Source organism: Somniosus microcephalus, chromosome 10 (genome assembly GCF_052327205.1).
Source record: "Somniosus microcephalus isolate GS21.2 chromosome 10, FLI_Smic_1.0, whole genome shotgun sequence".
NCBI lineage: Eukaryota > Metazoa > Chordata > Chondrichthyes > Squaliformes > Somniosidae > Somniosus > Somniosus microcephalus.
In genome coordinates, this window is record NC_140996.1 from 205,973,869 (window position 1) to 205,992,208 (window position 18,340).

At 40.8% G+C, this 18,340-nt stretch overlaps 1 protein-coding gene across 15 annotated transcripts in view; it reads left to right on the plus strand.

The window, feature by feature from the left end:
• The window catches only part of LOC147112036 (inositol polyphosphate-4-phosphatase type I A), a 268,422-nt gene extending 250,298 nt beyond the window's left edge, over positions 1 to 18,124 (plus strand). For 11 of the 15 annotated variants that reach the window (XM_085999519.1, XM_085999514.1, XM_085999521.1 and 8 more), the window contains 2 exons: positions 5,610 to 5,764; positions 13,491 to 15,557. In XM_085999519.1, coding sequence (XP_085855645.1) covers positions 5,610 to 5,764; positions 13,491 to 13,671 — 336 coding nt within the window. In that variant the 3' untranslated portion in view covers positions 13,672 to 15,557. Of the gene's footprint in view, positions 1 to 5,609; positions 5,765 to 13,490 lie in introns of those variants that run through there. The other 4 variants (XM_085999522.1, XM_085999524.1, XM_085999527.1 and 1 more) reach the window with 2 other exon arrangements.
• The last annotated feature ends 216 nt before the right edge of the window (positions 18,125 to 18,340 follow it).

Here is an 18,340-nt window from a genome sequence, read left to right on the forward strand (position 1 = left end):
CCAATCGGGGATCTGTTCATTATTTATCTGCCTCATGTTATGCTGAGCATTCGACAATAGCCATGAGCCCTACGTGGCACATATTAGTTCCTTGTTGTTTTGGCGAGAAGCATTATTAAGTCTATCAATAATTGTATTGATTGTTTCTGCATGGGGGGCTACTATCTCTTCCACCCCTGACAATTGCATTATTGTTTGGTTTCCCTGCCAGTGTCAATTGCTGGCTATTTCCAGTAGCTTGTTTTAGTAACTTCTCTATTTTTGCTTGTAATTCTTCTACTCCTTCATTTACTCCTTCTATGTCCAAGCTATTAACTGTTGCTAACCCGGCTGCATACCCTGCTCCAGTCGTTTCCAATACTCCCCGTTTCTTACATCTTTGTAAGATAGATTTTTTTTTTGTGGATCCTCTAATTGTTTTACCCACAGGGAGTTCCAGGTTTGTTTTGTATCTCAAAAGTACTCATATTAATGGCAAGCTTAGTAACTCTATGTGCTACACTAAAATACACCTTATCCTGTGTTCTCCTTATTACTAATCCCCCTCGATAATGGCAATACTTATGTTCATCCCTAGGATCAAGGCGAGGACGCTCCATCTCATTCCGGACGTCCAATGTTCCTGTAATTACAAAAAGGGGGCTGGTCGTCACCAGCCAGTTAGAATTATTCTGCTCTTATCCATTTTATCAGTTCAAAATGCTGTACATCTGGTTCATTTCTTGTTCTGTGGCTCTGTCCCCAGACATACCTGAAGATTCAAACTATGGCATATAATATTATCATCATACACAGCCCTATCATTGATATATGTAGTAACTCCCCTTCCCATTCTTTATATCTTCTAGTATACTCCTCACTCTGTCAAAAAGGGCACCATCTCTGGTTTACTCATTGTCCTTATATATTTTTAACTGAGTCCAGTGTTTCCACCTTCCTTTACCCGTTCCAGACCCATCTACATGAGCACATGTGTCACTATTCATTAATACTTCATAAGGTCCTGACCATCTGGGTGCTAGCCCTGGTTTGGCTGGTATTATTTCTGCTATCACTTTGCTATCTATTGCTAAGACCTCCTTCTGGTCGTCCCGTGTATCCTGTTCTCCATCCCGTATAATCTGTTGGTCTTTGGCCTCATGTCTCTAACTATCTGTCCAGATTTATCTTTGGGTAACAGGACAGCCTCCCAAGCAGTCTCCCGGCCGTTTGAGACGGTGCTGCCATTAGTTTATAAGATAACTTCCATTTATCAAATCCTAATTTTCCTTCTATCACTGTGGGGAAATATCAGCTTAACATTAAGAAACTTAAATTTAATAATGTCCAATGTCTTTAAATTCTATTCAGTAATACTGAAGTTGTTGCTTGGTGAACTCAAACAGCTGTCAGTGGAAAGGGTTAACTCCTTCGCAGGCTTTTGAAGGTGGAGCTAAACGTTATTGCGTCACTTCACGCAACCCAAAAAACATCCCTGACTGAAAGACAGTTGTGGTTTCACACTTTGATTCAACATGAACATTTGGGCTTCATTGGTCAGATTCCCCCTCTCAATTGCTCGTTTAGCTGCCCATCCTCTTGTGTGCTTTAATTTATTATTACGCACTCTTTGGGTAGGAGAGAGGTTCCTACTCATTCCTTGATTATATTCTTGTCTCTTACGGGTCTTCCTCCTGGTGTCATATATCCCTGCCTACTCCCGCTATCATGTAATCAGACACCACCCCAAAGGCATTCCGACTATCTATATAGGTTTACACTTTTTCCTTTGGCTACCCCCCTTTGATCAAATCCTGTATAGGCTGGGCCATTTCTACTTTGTTTCCCGGGTCTGTCTGTTTGTTTAACTTATAATCTGGGGGCCAGTACACTTCATTCACTTTAGGGTCGAATAAAGCTCCTACTTCTCGCAGTATATCTATCCCTAGGATTGTTCCTTTGGTGTTCTCGCATACCCACAACTGTGTAGGTACTATTATACATCCAATTTCTAGTAAGACTGTTTCGCTCTTATAAGTCCTGATTCTTTGTCCACCGATTCCTGCTATACTAACTGAAAGTTTTGTTTGGGGTAAGGGTAAGTCTGTCAATGAGATTGTGGCTCCTGTGTCTATTAACATTTTTTCACTGTCAGCCCCCTACCAATGCGTCAACAAACATCCTCGGATCCCCCTCCCCTCTCTGGCGCAGTCCCTTCCTGTTGCCATCCCTAGAAGCTTGCGAGCAATCAAAGCACGCAGCCAGTCCTAATGCCCCTCCCATCTGTTTTTGGGCATTTGTCTCTTTCCTTGTGTCACTATGTATCCTAGATAGACTACTTCATCCTTCCCTACCTATCCCTTTCTAAGGTTTAACTCTAGTCCCGCCTTCTATACGGCTCCCAGTACCATAGTCAATTAAACATTGTAGAGGGACCTGCCACTATCGGATATTCTTGTGGAGTGGAATTATCTTATTCAATTCGGACTACACCAATTTACATCAACCAGAATTTCACTGTGGCCACAATGAAAGTCTGGTTTTAATAGGTTAATTTACCTCATAACTCCAAGGTTAGATCTTAGACTGAAACTTAATCTCTCGTTAAACAAACTTTTTGTTGCTCTTCTCAGTTTTTACACTTCAGCTTAACTCAAATTGTAATAGGTTTTTTTTCCTTCTGAGGGCACAATCTTATTTGCACATTCTTAAACTTCCAAAATCCAAGACCAGACAAAGGGGTTAAATGATTTTTCGTTAACAGAGAAGTGGGTGGAGCTACAACACACAGCAGACATTTCTTTTTCCTAACGGACAGATTTTCAGACATAGGAATATTATAACCTCTTAAACATTCTTAGTCAGGAAATATTCACACTTTAACACACATTTTCATACAAACTGTAATTCCAGCATATGTCTAAGGTTCCTTTCACTCAGCAAATCTCGTGTTTTACTTGTCTTGGTACAGATGCTAATAACTTCCATGTTGGTAAAGCTTTAAGTTTATCTTTTCCTTCCTTTTTAAATCTGTGACTCAACAGCTTTCCCTAGTTTCCAAATCCCTGTTTGTTTCTTTTTTTTTCCTTGCTGGGGTTTCAAATTGGTTCGCCTGCAAATTAGATCTTTTTCCTTCTTTATCTCTCCCTTCTGTTTCAATTCCATACATTATCTGTTGCCTCTTTATCTTTAGCTCCTCCCCACCAAGCCTTTGGCTCTCTGCACTTTTTTTTTCCCAGGAGTCAGGTTATAGAATCCAGGTCCCTTGAGGATTCTTCTTCCACCCTCTTAGTCATAACTAACTGCTATGTTTAATGCTTAATTCACGGTATTGGTGAATTAGGTTTATACACTACGTTGCTCACCCCTATAGCGTTACTCTGATTAATTGCTCACTTCCTGTCAATCACTCTGTTTCGTTAAACACACCAACCCTTTAGTCTCGAGGTTTTGAGTTTTAACCTCTTTGTGACTGTAAGGGTTTTATTTCATTCACTCACCACGGTGCACCCATTCATTCAATTGTTGAGATTTCGCCGTTTCACGGCTTTTAGGGAACTACCTGCCCCTAACGGAGGTTTCGCCGCCTCACGGCTTTTAGGGAACTACCTGCCCCTAACGGAGGTTTCGCCGCCTCACGGCTTTTAGGGAACTACCTGCCCCTAACTGAGGTTTCACCGCCTCACGGTTTTTAGGGAACTACCTGCCCCTAACTGCAGTTTACCTTTTAACCGCCTTCAATTAAAGGTGTCTGTCTTTTTATAGTTCTTTTATACGTCGATTCTGACTCAACGTCTCGCCAGCGATTAACCCCTAATTTTACAGGTGGTAATTAAAACATACTCACCCGTCTTAGGTTAACGCTGTCCGAGAGTCTTGTTCAGATCGCGTATCCCATCCTCGTCGCCAATTGATGTAAGCCCCCAAAGTGCAGACTAAGTGATATACAAAGTCGACGACACTGGCTTGTTGTAAGAAAGACAGACCCAATAATTGAAGTAAAAACGGTTTATTCAGGCCTAGGGAGCTGTGGCTCTTGCGTCCCAACACAAGGCTCCGACTCCACCGAATCTCTTGAGGTTCACACAGTTATACACATTTTCTGAGACCTCCTACTCCAGAGGTCCAATCGATTTAAAAGTCTATACATTAATCACTAACTAGGTGTGTCTAACTTATACAAGGTAGCCTATAACATAAGTTTCACTTTTCACTGCAGGGGCCTGTGGACCCTCTGATTTCTTGGAAATGAGTCATCAGGACATGTGATTTCTGAGAAACGAGTCATTCTCTCTTTTGACCACTACTAAGTTTCGTTTTTCCAGAAAAGGGTTATGTCAGTGTCTCTTTTTGTAAGTTTCATCTCTCTAAACTGGTATGGTCATTTCTGCAATTAAACATACGAATAATTAGTACATTTCATCTTTAAACATTTTGCTGCGCAATTGCGTTCTACTAAACGTGCCCTATTACGCTCATTTTTAAATCTTACTTCACATGCTTGTAGCAAATGCTGCTAATAAACAATAACCCATAGAGGAAACGAGCTCCCAACACTTACAGAAACCTTTTAAGATTGAATATCACAATTAATTTTATGACCGGTGTCAATGTGCCCCACCTAGCAACTACATTTAGCACATATGCCATTTAATTGCATGAAGGTATCATTTTCATTATGGCAGTATATTCATAAGTGAGTTTAAGCTATAGTAGTGTCAGCTTGCTCAGTTAGTTACATTGCTAGAGGTCGTGGGTTCAAGTCCCACTCCAGGACTTAAGCATGAACTCTGAAGTGACATTCCAGTGTATTACTAAAGATATTCTTCAATTGAGATGTCCCATTAAGGTGCTGTTCCACAGATTTAGGTGAACTTTAAAGATCCAATGGCACGAGTATGGAATTCTCCTAAATAACAACAGAAAACGCTGGAAAAACTCAGCAGGCCAGGGCAGCATCCGCGGAGAGAGAAACAGAGTTAACGTTTCAGGTCGATGACCTTTCGTCAGAACTGGAAAAAAGCAGGAAATGGAAAGCAGGTTTAGGGGCTGGGAAAAGGGGGAGGGGATGAAAGAACAAAAGGGAAGGTCAGTGATAGGATAGAAAGCAGGAGACATTGAGATATTCAAGGCGAGAGGAGGTGGTAATGGGACAGGTTAAGAAACAAAGGATGGCTCTAGATGGGGTGTGAATTGCACTGGCAGAATGAAGGACAATATCGTATGGAATTCTCCTGGTACTCTGGCTAACATTTCTCTCAATCTGGACCACCAATTGCTTATTTTTATTTATTGGATCTTGCTGTGCTGTGCATACAATGACGTCTATTTATTTACATAAATCAAAGTGATTAATGACACGTGAAGCACTCAGACATTTCTGGAACATGTGATGAGCTGTGATAAATAAGTAATTTTTTTTCTTTTACCACAATTGAAGCTCTTTTTGCATTCACGAACCTCTCAATTGACTGCAGTATTATCCTTCTTTTATCCATTTATAAGTTTCTATAACCTTGTTACATTCTTTTGATTCAGAAATATACTTCATTTTGAAATGTAGGTATTCTGAAGAATTAAATCACTTTTAATCTTCTAATACAATTTTTTTTTTCATTTTGTGTTCTCAGATTTGTCGTAGATTAAATGGTGTTCGATTTACAAGCTGTAAAAGTGCCAAGGACCGGACAGCTATGTCAATCACTCTGGAACAGTGCCTGATCCTGCAGCATGAGCACGGCATGGCTCCTCAGGTCTTTACACAGGCCCTCGACTGCATGAGGAGGTAAGCTTTCATTTGTTGGCAAGTCATTCAAAACTACACGCATTGATTGCGGAAAGAGGCAAACTGCAGAAAAGTAACGCTTCAATAACGCAACAATTTGTAAATCCGGATGCAGTGAATTGCACCAGCGAAAGGCATATAGCAAAATTTTGTCAATTGTATTTATCATGGTAAGATGATCTAATCCTAATACATACTAGGACAACAAAAATATATCTCAGAAGGAAGGTTATGCAATGGACTACAGATTAGAAAGGAGAGGGGATGACTCTAACACTTTTTCTGCTTTGGAAATGTTTGCTGCTCATCTGCCCCCTCCATCTAGAGCATTAACTGTCCCTCACTTGCTGTGTGTCGCTTTCCCCATATCATTAGTGCCCCCACCCTGTGTATGAATTTCCCTAGGCTTTTCGTGACCCTCCCTCCCCTCTGACCGCCTTGTGAGTCCTGCCCCATTCCCAACAAAACTTACTTTCCCCGCCCCGCCCACCACCCCCGCCCCCCACCACCCCAAATGCTGCCTGCTTCAGGACTTTTGGAATATGACCACCCACTTCACATTGGTGAACTTTTCTCACTCCTCCTCCTAACCACCTCCTAAAACCCCTTCCCCTATTCTTCCCCTGCCACTTAGGGTAGATTTTAAAAAGATGAGGAGTGAGCTAGCTGTAGGATTGTAGATCAGCAATGGGATATTTTCCAAAAGGAGATTGCAAAGTAGTAGAAGAAATATATACCTTTTTTTTTTAAAAAGAGAAACTATTTCAAGTTTCAGAATGCTGTGGGTAAAAAGACTACAAGTAATCTAAAATTGAAGTTTTTTTTAAAAACATCAAATTTCCTGATGTCAGTAAGCACTTCACAGTGGAAATCTGGAACACACCTTCAAAAGCTGTTGGGGTTAGGTCAATTGAAGAATTCAAAACTCGGATGTAGATTTTTGTTGGGTAAGGGTATTGAGGGATATGGCGCATAGGCTGGTAACTGGAGTTGGGGTACAGATCAGCCATGATCTAATTGAATGGTGGAACAGGCTCGAGGGGCTGAATGCCCTATTCCTGTTCCTACAATAATGAATCTTCACTTTTTAAAAAAATTTGTTTTTATGGGATGTGGCTGTCGCTGGCAAGGCCAGCATTTATTGCCCATCCCTAATTGCCCTTGAGAAGGTGGTGGTGAGCTGCCTCCTTGAACCGCTGCAGTCCGTGTGGTGAAGGTACTCCCGCAGTGCTGTTAGGGAGGGAGTTCCAGGATTTTGACCCAGCGACAATGACAGATCGGCGATATACTTCTAAGTCAGGATGATGTGTGACTTGGAGGGGAACTTGGAGGTGGAAGAGGTCACGGGTTTGGGAGGTGCTGCCGAAGAGGCCTTGGCGGGTTGCTGCAGTGCATCTTGTAGATGGTACACACTGCAGCCACGGTACGCCTGTGATGGAGGGAGTGGATGTTTAAGGTGGTAGAGGGGGTGCCAATCAGGCGAGCTGCTTTGTCCTGGATGGTGTCGAGCTTCTTGAGTGTTGTTGGAGCTGCACTCATCCAGGCAAGTGGAGAGTATTCCATCACACTCCTTACTTGTGCCCTGTAGATGGTGGAAAGGCTTTGAGGAGTCAGGAGGTGAGACACTCGCCGCAGAATACCTAGCCTCTGACCTGCTCTTGTTGCCACAGTATTTATGTGGCTGGTCCAGTTAAGTTTCTGGTCAATGGTGACCCCCAGGATGATGTTGGTGGGGGATTCGGTGATGGTAACGCCATTGAATGTCAAGGGGCAATGTTTAGACTCTCGCTTGTTGGAGATAGTCATTGCCTGGCACTCCTGTGGCGCGAATGTTACCTGCCACTTATCAATCCAAGCCTGAACGTCGTCCAGGTCTTGTTGCATGCAGGCATGGACTGCTTCATTATCTGAGGAGTTGTGAATGGCGCTGAACACAGTGCAGTCATCAGCAAACCTCCCCATTTCTGACCTTATGATGGAGGGAAGGTCATTAATGAAGCAGCTGAAGATGGTTGGGCCTAGGACACTGTCCTGAACAACTCCTGCAGCGATGTCCTGAGGCTATGATGATTGACCTTCAATCACCACAACCATCTTCCTTTGTGCTAGGTATGACTCCAGCAGGTGGAGAGTTTTCCCTCCGATTCCCATTGACTTCAGTTTTACTAGGGCTTCTTCATGCCACACTCGGTCAAATGCTGCCTTGATGTCAAAGGCAGTCACTCTCGCCTCACCTCTGGAAATCAGCTCCTTTGTCCATGTTTGGACTAAGGCTGTAATGACGTCGGCAGCCGAGTGGTCTTGGCGGAACCTAAACTGAGCATCAGTGAGCAGGTTATTGGTGAGTAAGTGCTGCTTGATGGCACTGTTGATGACACCTTCCATCACTTTGCTGATGATTGAGAGTAGACTGATGGGGCGGTAATTGGCCGAATTGGATTTGTCCTGCTTTTTGTGGACAGGACACACCTGGGCAGTTTTCCACATTGTCGGATAGATGCCAGTGTTGTAGCTGTACTGGAACAGCTTGGCTAGAGGCGCGGCTACTTCTGGAGCACAAGTCTTCAGCGCGATAGCTGAGATGTTGTCAGGGCCCCATAACCTTTGCTGTATCCAGTGCACTCAGCCGTTTCTTGATATCACGTGGACTGAATCAAATTGGCTGAAGACTGGCTTCTTGCCCCTAGGCTGCTGCAATGACCTAGCTGATCGAGCTAAACCATACCTTGGAGCAGTTCCAGTCACCTTAATCTGCACAGCATCTTCACACCAGCTGACCCATATGTGCCCAATCTCAGAAAAATATACTAAAATATGTGTGGCAGCTATTGGGCGCTTTCTCCTGTTAGCAGTGAAGAATTGCTACATCTTTCCTTAGTTACAACTGGTTTGCAGGAGAATGGTGTGACCCCATTTTGATTTTTACGGTTGTGAAAGCAGTAACTTCAATATACTTAAAACTGAGTCCACTTTTTGCGTTTGGTACAGAGGCATTGACACTGGCAGCTCAGCAAAACCTTTATTTCTACACTTCAAAAGCCTGTGGTAATTTTGTTTTTTAATCTGTCTAAATTGTAGACCAGATCAGGCAAGTACTGTACATGACTGCCAAACTCCAACAAAATCTGGCAAGGAGAGAAAGCTTGATTGTCCTTTTCTAAGAATTAAGACCCATTATTAACTCCTAACTCTGAATATAGATCAGAAGATAACTGAGCTCATTCACCCAAGAACCAAAGCTCCAGTTACTCCCACAGCCCCGAATCATCCAGCTGCAGAACACACGTTCCTCATAACTCGGTTCTGTGACACTGGGGATCAGCCTTACAACCTGGAGGGAAAATGAGATGCAGTTGCTCTTAAAAGTGAAATGATCTCCTGACGTTTTCTTTTAAAAGATTCATCATGTCTCTTTATTTTAAGCAACAATAATTATGTAACGAGGCCATTGTTCTACACTTGGAAGCAGCCAAACCAGTGATTGGAAGCTGGTAAAGTAATTGAGTCCTTTTGATTGTTTGCAATCAGTGTAACTTAAAACCATTCAGAAAGACAAATTAATTTTGGTTTCAGTATAGGTATACTTTCCCTTCTGTTCATATTCAGTTTACTCTATCTTTTCCCCCACCCACCCCCATAAGTACCAAATGGATCCCCTATCCCTGTAGAAAATGGATAGGGGATTGGTTAACAGACAGAAGACAGAGTAGGGATAAATGGGTCATTTTCAGGTTGGCAGGCTATAGGATCAGTGCTTGGGCCTCAGCTATTTACAATCTATATGAACGATTTATATGAAGGGACCGAGTGTAATGTGTCCAGGGTTGCTGACGATACAAAGCTAGATGGGAAAGTAAGCTGTGAGGAGGGCACACGCAGCCTGCAAAGGGATTCTAGCCAGGTTAAGTGGGCAGTAAGGTGGCAGATGGAGTATGACGCGGGGAAATGTGAGGTTATTCACTTTGGTAGGAAGAATAGAAAAACTGAATATTTTTTAAATGTTGTGAAACTAGTAAATGTTGGTGTTCGGTGAGATTTGGGTGTCCTCGTACAGGAAACATGCAGGTACAGCAAGCAATTAGGAAGGCAAATGGCAGGTTGGACTTTAGTGCAAGGGTGTTGGAGTATAAGAGTAAGGAAGTATTGCTACAATTGTACAGGGCCTTGGTGAGACCACACCTAGAGCACTGCAGTTTTGGTCGTCTTATCAGAGGAAGGATATACTTGCCTTCGAGTTGGTGCAACAAAGGTTCACTGGATTGATTCCTGAGATGAGAGGGTTGTCTGCCCTATGAGGAGAGATTGTGTAGAATGGGCCTATACTCTCTGGAGTTTAGAAGAATGAGAGGTGATCTCATTGAAACATACAAGATTCTGACGGGGTAGATGCTGAGAGGTTGTTTCCCCTGGCTGGAGAGTCTAGAACTAGGGGGCATAGTCTCCAGCTAGGGGATCAGCCATTTAAGACTGAGATGAGGAGGAATTTCTTCTCTGAGGGTTGTTAATCTTTGGAATTCTCTAGGAACAGAAGGAACAACCACCATCAGACCAATAGTTCCATTGAATTTACAATTTGAATAAAACCTTTTTACTTAAATCTATGGATTCTGGGAGAGCACAACCTCCTAATATCAGTCTTTTCTCACTGGATAGCAAGAAAAGCAGACATCCCAGTGCTGATTCTCAGCTTTGGCAACATCCCACAGCCCTGAGGTGGTCACTGGCAGCTCAGATTCTTGAAGCAGAATGTTTGCCAAAGGCCACTGTGTAGGCAAAATACGTGCGCCAGAGAGGCGGGAATTAACGTCAGGGGAAAAATACACCTGTCTGCTAACCTACGAGAGGCAAGGAAAAGAAAGCTAGGCGTTCACTGAATATTATGTGATCACATTGCTGAATTAGTACATACCTTCAACAATTAAACAGCTGAAAGGTCCCCCTAATTCAGGGCAGTGCTAGGGGAGCTACAATTCACTTCAACATGCTTGGGTTAGCGACTGGAAAATTCATTAGCATTCCTGCCCCTGATTGCTACCCAGCAACTCCTGTTGGAAGTATGCTTGTGTAAATGTCAGGTCAGAACTTGATCGGGCTCAGCAGTGATGCCCTTCACAAATAACCTGCAAACACTCATCGTCAAGCCTTGCACATGAAGAATGCCTACTTCAGTGAGGTACTGGACAGTGACCGATAGCCATGGGACAGTGCCCAGCTCGGAGTCGATACCTTTTAAGAAAGAGGGGAGGGAGAAAATTTGAGAGAAAAAACTTCTATTGGCTGTTTACGTACCTCTTTTGCTGGAAACAAACCTAAACTGAAAGCCTTCGCTGCCCCAATAGATTTCTATTCATTTATCACTGTTTTATCATTCAGTGCTAATAGTGTAACTAGTGTACCAAGCAATACCTTGCAGTGATTTAAGATTTTTATAAATGGTATTAATAGTCAGTTTCCAAATTCTTTGCACTACAACCAGTTTATTAATCTGGCAAGTCAATCCAAATATAAACAACAGAAAAGACTTGATTTTACATCATTTGGTGAGAATTATAAAATGTATGCTTATCTTAAGGAGAAATTTGTGAGTGGGTTCGCTTTATATAAAAATATAAGAATGGGCTCACTTTTTTTAATACAGATTAGTGCAGACAAATTATCAAGTACCTTTCTAACCTGTGGAATAACCGGACAGTGATTTAAAACTGCATCTCCACACACTGACTTCACGGTCTTAGGCAGGCAGGATATCTGTTCGTGCTGTGGATCAGAGATCAGCCGAGTGATCATCAGGGATGACTGCGTCTACATTTCTCTCCCAGTGAGCAGTTTGGATATTTCCAGATGTCTGGGATTGGATGCCCTGGCTGCTGTTTTGGCGGAGGGTTGTTGGTAAGGGCATGGTGGAGGAGTGGAAGGCAATAGAGTGGGGTTGGTGCAGCAGCACTACATATCGGACCCACCACTGCAAGGTGGCAGAGACATAGACAACTACTACTTTTCTCCACTTGGTGCTTCCCACAGAATCACAACTGAGTTCCCAGTCTCAGCTTTGATTCTGTGGGGAAGCACGAACTGGAGGCCATTACCACCCCTCTGTCCCGGGCCTACTGGCCACTGACTCAAGAAAGGCCTTTGCAAAGGCTTGGCTTCATATTACCCCACTTTGCAGCCACACGGTCCAGGGAAACTACTGCAGGAAGAAAAAGAGAAAATATTAATCCTGTGTCTTTTCTCAAAAGAGAAAGTAATTAAATTACTGTAGAAAGGCAGAGAATGTAATTTTTAAAATTCTAACTGGGGAAGCACGATATTTTGCATCAGCATTTTGCATTTAAATTGGATTAGGAACTCTATGATTGAACTCAGTGGGAAGTAGTTTGGTAAACTGGAATGCTATGCTCAGATGTAGTCTTTATTTATCTGGCATAGTCTGCACAAAGAAACTCTTCTGCAGTTTGCTCTCGTTCGCATCGCTCCGTTCACAGCAGCAGCGAAGTTGCTTGTTACTTGTCCGTCAGAACTACATGAATGTGACTAGAATTAAGGAATTGTCTGAGCTTTCCTTTTTGTTTTATAGTCCTCATTTATGCATCATTCATCAATTTTGTTTTATATGTTTTGCAAATGTCATAAACATGAAATCCTTTAAATAGCTCTCCAATATTGAAAAAGTTTCAGCACTAATTAAGGACATGTTCTTAATTTGCTGTACATCTCTAAGAAAGGATAAGAATTTAAGACACAGTAAATGATCCTACACTAACTGTGATGGAACCCTGTTTGCACTCACTGAAGTTTTAAAGTTAGTTTTATTGTGTACCTTGTCTCAAAGTTTTTTGTAGTTTTCTTATCCTTTCTGTGTTTACCTGTTATTTAACCCTGTCTCACCCAAATATTTCAGAGGCGGTTTTAGCTGGTGATCTAAAGTTCTCTCTATCTAAATGATTGCCCTTTATTCTGGTAGATAACTAAAGTGTTAAAAGAAACATTTTTGCCACCATAATTCTATATGAAGCTAAGATTTATAATTCGACTCCAGCCTTCACAGATTTCCTCTGATGTTTACATTGGTGGTATTGTAAACATCGTGGGAAGATTTTCCATATTCACTTAAGAAATTTTAACAGCATCCTGAAAGAACGGGCTTACGATTACACTAGAAATAGCAACCAAAGAAATCTGATCACCATATTGTGACCTGCAGAGGAAATCCTAGATGCGCTAAAACAGCAGCTTCATTTCTGTGGGAACTTTATCTAATTTATTTTCCTTTGAAGGTGAGAAAGGGTTAAATACGAGGATGGTTATTCACGTTCAGTTTGCTTGTACAATTTGAAGCATGGTGAGGCATGGCACTGCAGCATGTACTTGACACATACAGACTGAACATGAGAAACCATTGTCATTCTTTCTGAATTTTCAACTTTTCTCTTTTTTTCTCTTTTTTCACTCTCTTTCTAATGTGTTACTTTTGTCACTTCTTATCATTTGCTGGTTTTGGTGCTTTCCTTTGTAATATCTCTTGTATTTTGTATCTTTGTACTTTTTATATTAAAAAAACTCCACCTTCTCCCCCCCCCCCCCCCCCCCGTTTTAAATATTCTTGACTATTCTTTTTATGCTGTGTTTGCTGCATGCTTGTTTTGCTTTCTTTCCCCACCCCCCCCCCCCCCCCCCACCCCCCGCCCTTCTCCTCCGCAATTTCCTACATTTTCCCTTTTCACAGCATTGGAACGCGGGAGGTAGTCACACAGAAGAACTTGAGTGGCCTGGTGCCCATCCGTGATTGCAGGCTTGATCCCAGCCTCCTCTATTCCATCCCTTTACTTGCTCTTAGCCCCAATTTAATGATTGTATGGGTCTTTCTGAGCCTGGCGTATCTGCTGGCCAGATTTCGATGCCAATGAAGAGAAGGTTAAAAGCCATTCTTTAAAAAGAAAGTTTAAAAAAAATGATAACGAGCTTAGCTACTTGTTGCTCAGAAGCCACTGAATGGAAGGACGTGCAATAGAATTGTCCACCATAAAATATGCCTTACAAATGTCAGAACTTTATACTGTACTTTATGTATATATTTTATCAAAGCTTAAATAGAGGATGTATGAAAGATTCTATCTACTGTATACATTAAAACTCTTGTAATAGAAACATATGACCAGTACCTCAGAGTTTCTTGAACTATATCTAAAATAAAAGGACAGAGCGCTTATACTGTATTTTCAAGAAATTTATTTAAGCCCTTTCTACACATTCTAGTGCAGTCATAACTTTTCTGTTAGCTGTTGTGTGACTGTTCTATTGTAATGTTCTTTTTGTGTTGAGTTCTGAAACCACAGCACTTTTCTTGGAAGAAACCGCTAAGTGGTAAATCCTCTTCAAAACTGCTTGTCTGTATTTAACCAAATAAAACTGTATTTAAGATTATTTTGAAATATTACAATAACCTTTTAAAATGTACGTTGGCCTTTTTTTGGGATAACTTGCTTTGTGACTTATGTCACTTGCTTACATAAGAAATGCTTTGCCAGTAAAGAAAGATCTGTTCAGACAGCTGGGCAGATATCACATGACAACTAACTTGCTTGTGTAAGCACAACGGCATCTATTGTACTGCATTCTGCTTCTGTCTTATAGCACACCCATTTAGTCTGTAAGTGAGTAAATCAATTAACTTTTTCAGTATGGTTTAGATCTGATGCAGGGAAGTGGGACTATGTGGATAGCTCTTACAAAGAGCCGGAACAGTGGGCTGAATGGCTTCCTTCTGTGCTGTATGATTATTACCAAATGCCCCAGTGCAGTGATTTGCACTTTATTTATTTTTTTAAATTATAGTATTCTTCCCTTTAATCCTCTTTTGAAGTCAATGATTCATGGTTACAAAAATGTCTGCAGCCTTCAAGACCACGCCCACATACACATTCTTACATGAGTGTTGATAGGTATTTGACTGTGGAGTCATATCAATCCTGCCTTCGCGTGCCACCTATGTATTTCTAGCCGGGGTCGCTGGATAATGATCAGGAGCAGGAGCCCTGCTGATTTTCCACTTCCTAGCTTTTGGGCACCAAAGCCATTTTTTAGCACTTGGTTGATGCTTATTTCAGCACAAACTGAAGATCAACCCAACCCTGCAACCTTCCTGGTCTGTGGTTCATTTCCACACTGGTCAGTACATTTACCCATTCAGCATAAAGTGCACTTATCTTCAAAATCAACTGCTCCTTGCATGAAAGCTAACTCATGCTCTCTTCTGGCAGCTCCGACCTATCCGAATCTATTTGCATTAGGCTGCCAGTATTTCCAGTAACATTCACAAATCAGCAAACTGGTCGTATTTATAATCATTTTTATATATATATCGACTACCAAGCTGTAATTTGTGCAGTGGCACAAGTATTTGATGCAAATAGGCCATTGATGTGACTCTGAACAGTAGGGTCTAATCAGAAATGATTTTGGGTGTGTTATAATTGGATTCAAACCTGTCTTTCTTACATGGCTGTACAAACCTGAGCAATCTAATCCTAGTTTGTGAAGTACATATTATGTAATCACCGCTCACCATTCAGTTGCCTCTTTTATTAACCAAATGCTCATCTAGTCATTGTCTTAAGTCTTTTTTTTATAATCATTTTTTTTCTTTGCTGCTATCATTCTCTGTACTTGTTTCTTCCCCAGCGAGGGATGTCGCCGAGAAAACACGATGAAGAATGTTGGATGTCGCAAGTATGCATTTAACACTCTACAATTGAAGGCTTTTCCAAAACATTACAGGCCACCAGAAGGAACCTTTGGAAAAGTAGACACTTAAAAAAAAAATTTTTTAAATAGGAAAAAGACCTTAACCAAATGTGACTCCTGTGAATGACTACTCGTTTATAGTGATATAGTTGTGGGACTTTTACAATGAAACGTGTATAGTGAAGATAGCTGTCAACCAAAAAAAAGTAGCTTGTTGAACAGTTAAATGTTTCTTGAAGATGTAAATGTTCCACGGAATCACCCAATTTGGTCTTTTTCCTCTATATATGTAGAGCATGCTCTTTTGACTAGTTTGTCAATATGTAACATAGTACATGATAGAGTAGATTGTGGGGTTACCATTTAAAAACAATCTGCGTAAAAGCATTAGAAGCACACTGGAAAAGGAGGTCCCTCAAATACTCTGAAAACAGTACACTATAGCTAGACAGTAACCGTTGGTATTGTGTAGAGTTGAGGGTAATCGGTTCCAACTGCATGCACATTTCAGATGGTTTATTAGAGACTTGGCTTCATGTTTTACGAAGAATGGGTAGTACAGGTTTTGAAGATGTGCTTCTTTGCTGCTTTTGGGAGCGGCAGAGAAACATTTGTTTGAACTTCCCATTTTACAGCCACCAATATAGACAAATTGAAACAGCATTGTGTATGGCATTCACAGTTAGACTGCCCAAGCCAATAGCAATAGCTCCTGCTTTACAGAATATCTACTGATGTACCTGCTTTCCTATTCAAAGCAGTAAAAGCACAGGCTTGGATGTGCTTCGTAGGAAATGTGTGCTGTTTAGTCACTGTTAGATCTAAGTTTTGTCCTAAGGGCATTGAGTTTATACAAGAAACAACATTGTGAATCCAGAAAGAGAAAAGGAAAGTTTTTCTTTTTTTTTTTTTAAATGTTTGCCCTGATGTTGCATTAAGAACATAAGAAAAGTCAGGGATGGAAAAAGGCCATGCAACTCATTGAAGATCATTCCTCTGCCCCACCCCAGCTTGCCTCACATTAGGAACATACAGATTTGCTTTAATTGTTTTGTTACCATTCCAGTTACTGCAACCAGATCCCTTTATACTTGCTGCTCAGAAATTATCTGTTACCCATAATCATACAGCAATCCATGTTGCCTAATATTGCGCTAATAAAGCCCCTTATCCTATTTTATTTTGTATGCTCTTGTATAAAAGACTTGCTTTACGTTTCTTTTTGCTTCGCAATGACCCTATTCTTATGACTGAGCTCAGCTATACTTTTTTCACAACTGCCAAGAAAGGAATGCAGGCTGAAGATATCGGTAACTTTTGGTCAGACCATTTCTACTTCCATGCAACTTGGTTTCTTTTTAACCAAACATGCATGGTTGTTGCACAGCATTTTTGTTTCCTCATATAAAGGATATTCTGAAATACTTGATTGCTTTGAGAGATGTGGGATTGTCTAAATGCAGCTCATGTGGATCATTGAAGAGTTAGATAATTGTTAAAGTACAGTTTGAATTTGATCTGTGGCATCCAGAATGCAGTACATATCTGCCAGGCTGATAACAATTGTACACATTCCAAGTGCTTCTGTGTAGTTATATGCAATTAGCCAATATATAGGAATTAAAGATGTATGGATTTTTACATGTAAAGGCACATACTTGCATTAAAGCACTGCTCTTAAAAGTAACACAGGGCTCTTTTACGTAAAGCCCCAAATAAATCAAGCAAAATACATTTTTATGACACTGTTAAATTGCTAAGGGAATTACACATGAGTTTTATTTATAAAGTTTACAGATTTTTTAACCTTTTTATGTAGAATGTATTCATTGCTGTTTTACAAGATAAAGCGAAAGTTGGCACTGAAAGTAATTTAAAAACAAAACTGCAGAAGGATATTGTAAAACTTTTTTTTTCCTGTTACCTCTGCTGCACAAGTGTTTCATTGCATATAAAGATTCTCCATACACCATACTGGACATAGAATTATGAGACCCAAACACGCCATTAACTTCACTAGAAGACACAGTCGGAATGGAGATGTAGGTAGCTCTGCAGGACAGGTTTTCTCATTTTTAATTTAGTTTTCATCTTTTTCAATAAGGCAATTTGTGCAACATTGGAGTCTCGTCTCAATTCAAAAGCATGTGTCAAAAGTTTGTACTCTTGAGTAGAAAATGGTCTGCTTGCAAAACTAAAAGGGCCATACTTGAGAATATTAATATAGAAGAAAAAAAAGTTGTGCTTGTACACACTCGATTATGGTGTATTATACTGGTAAAGCCTGTCAATTCTGTAAATTAACAGATGTGTAATGCATATCTTATTAACCATGTTGACTTAGGGATGCAGTTATGGTTTAAGTCGCACATTTTTTAATGTATATAATGTATATGGAAAATATCATTCGGTCCGAAACCGTTCACATTTCATGTAATCTTTTTACAAATGTTATTTATTTATGTTTTGCAGTATTCAAACTGTTACAAGCTTTTTACCAGTGGGATTATTTTTGTTTCCTCTGACTGATCACATTAGATTCAAGTAAGCTGTAAAATGTGCTTCTCCAAGTGCTCACCTATGGTATGAAATATTAAAAAGGAAACTGACAAGAAACTACTTGTGTTCAATTGTGCTGCGAGTCTTTGTTAACGTATAAGAATAAGTTGAAAGTATTTGTAGACAAGTTCTACTCTGATCTTGTGTTTTAATACTACGTCAGGGGAAGAGATTTTAACGCCAAGTCCAACCAAACCGGAAGCCCTGGATTCAATTCATGGTCTGTGCTGAGTTATCCGATCTCAGTCAGCGCAGCAGATGAGGTACTGTAAT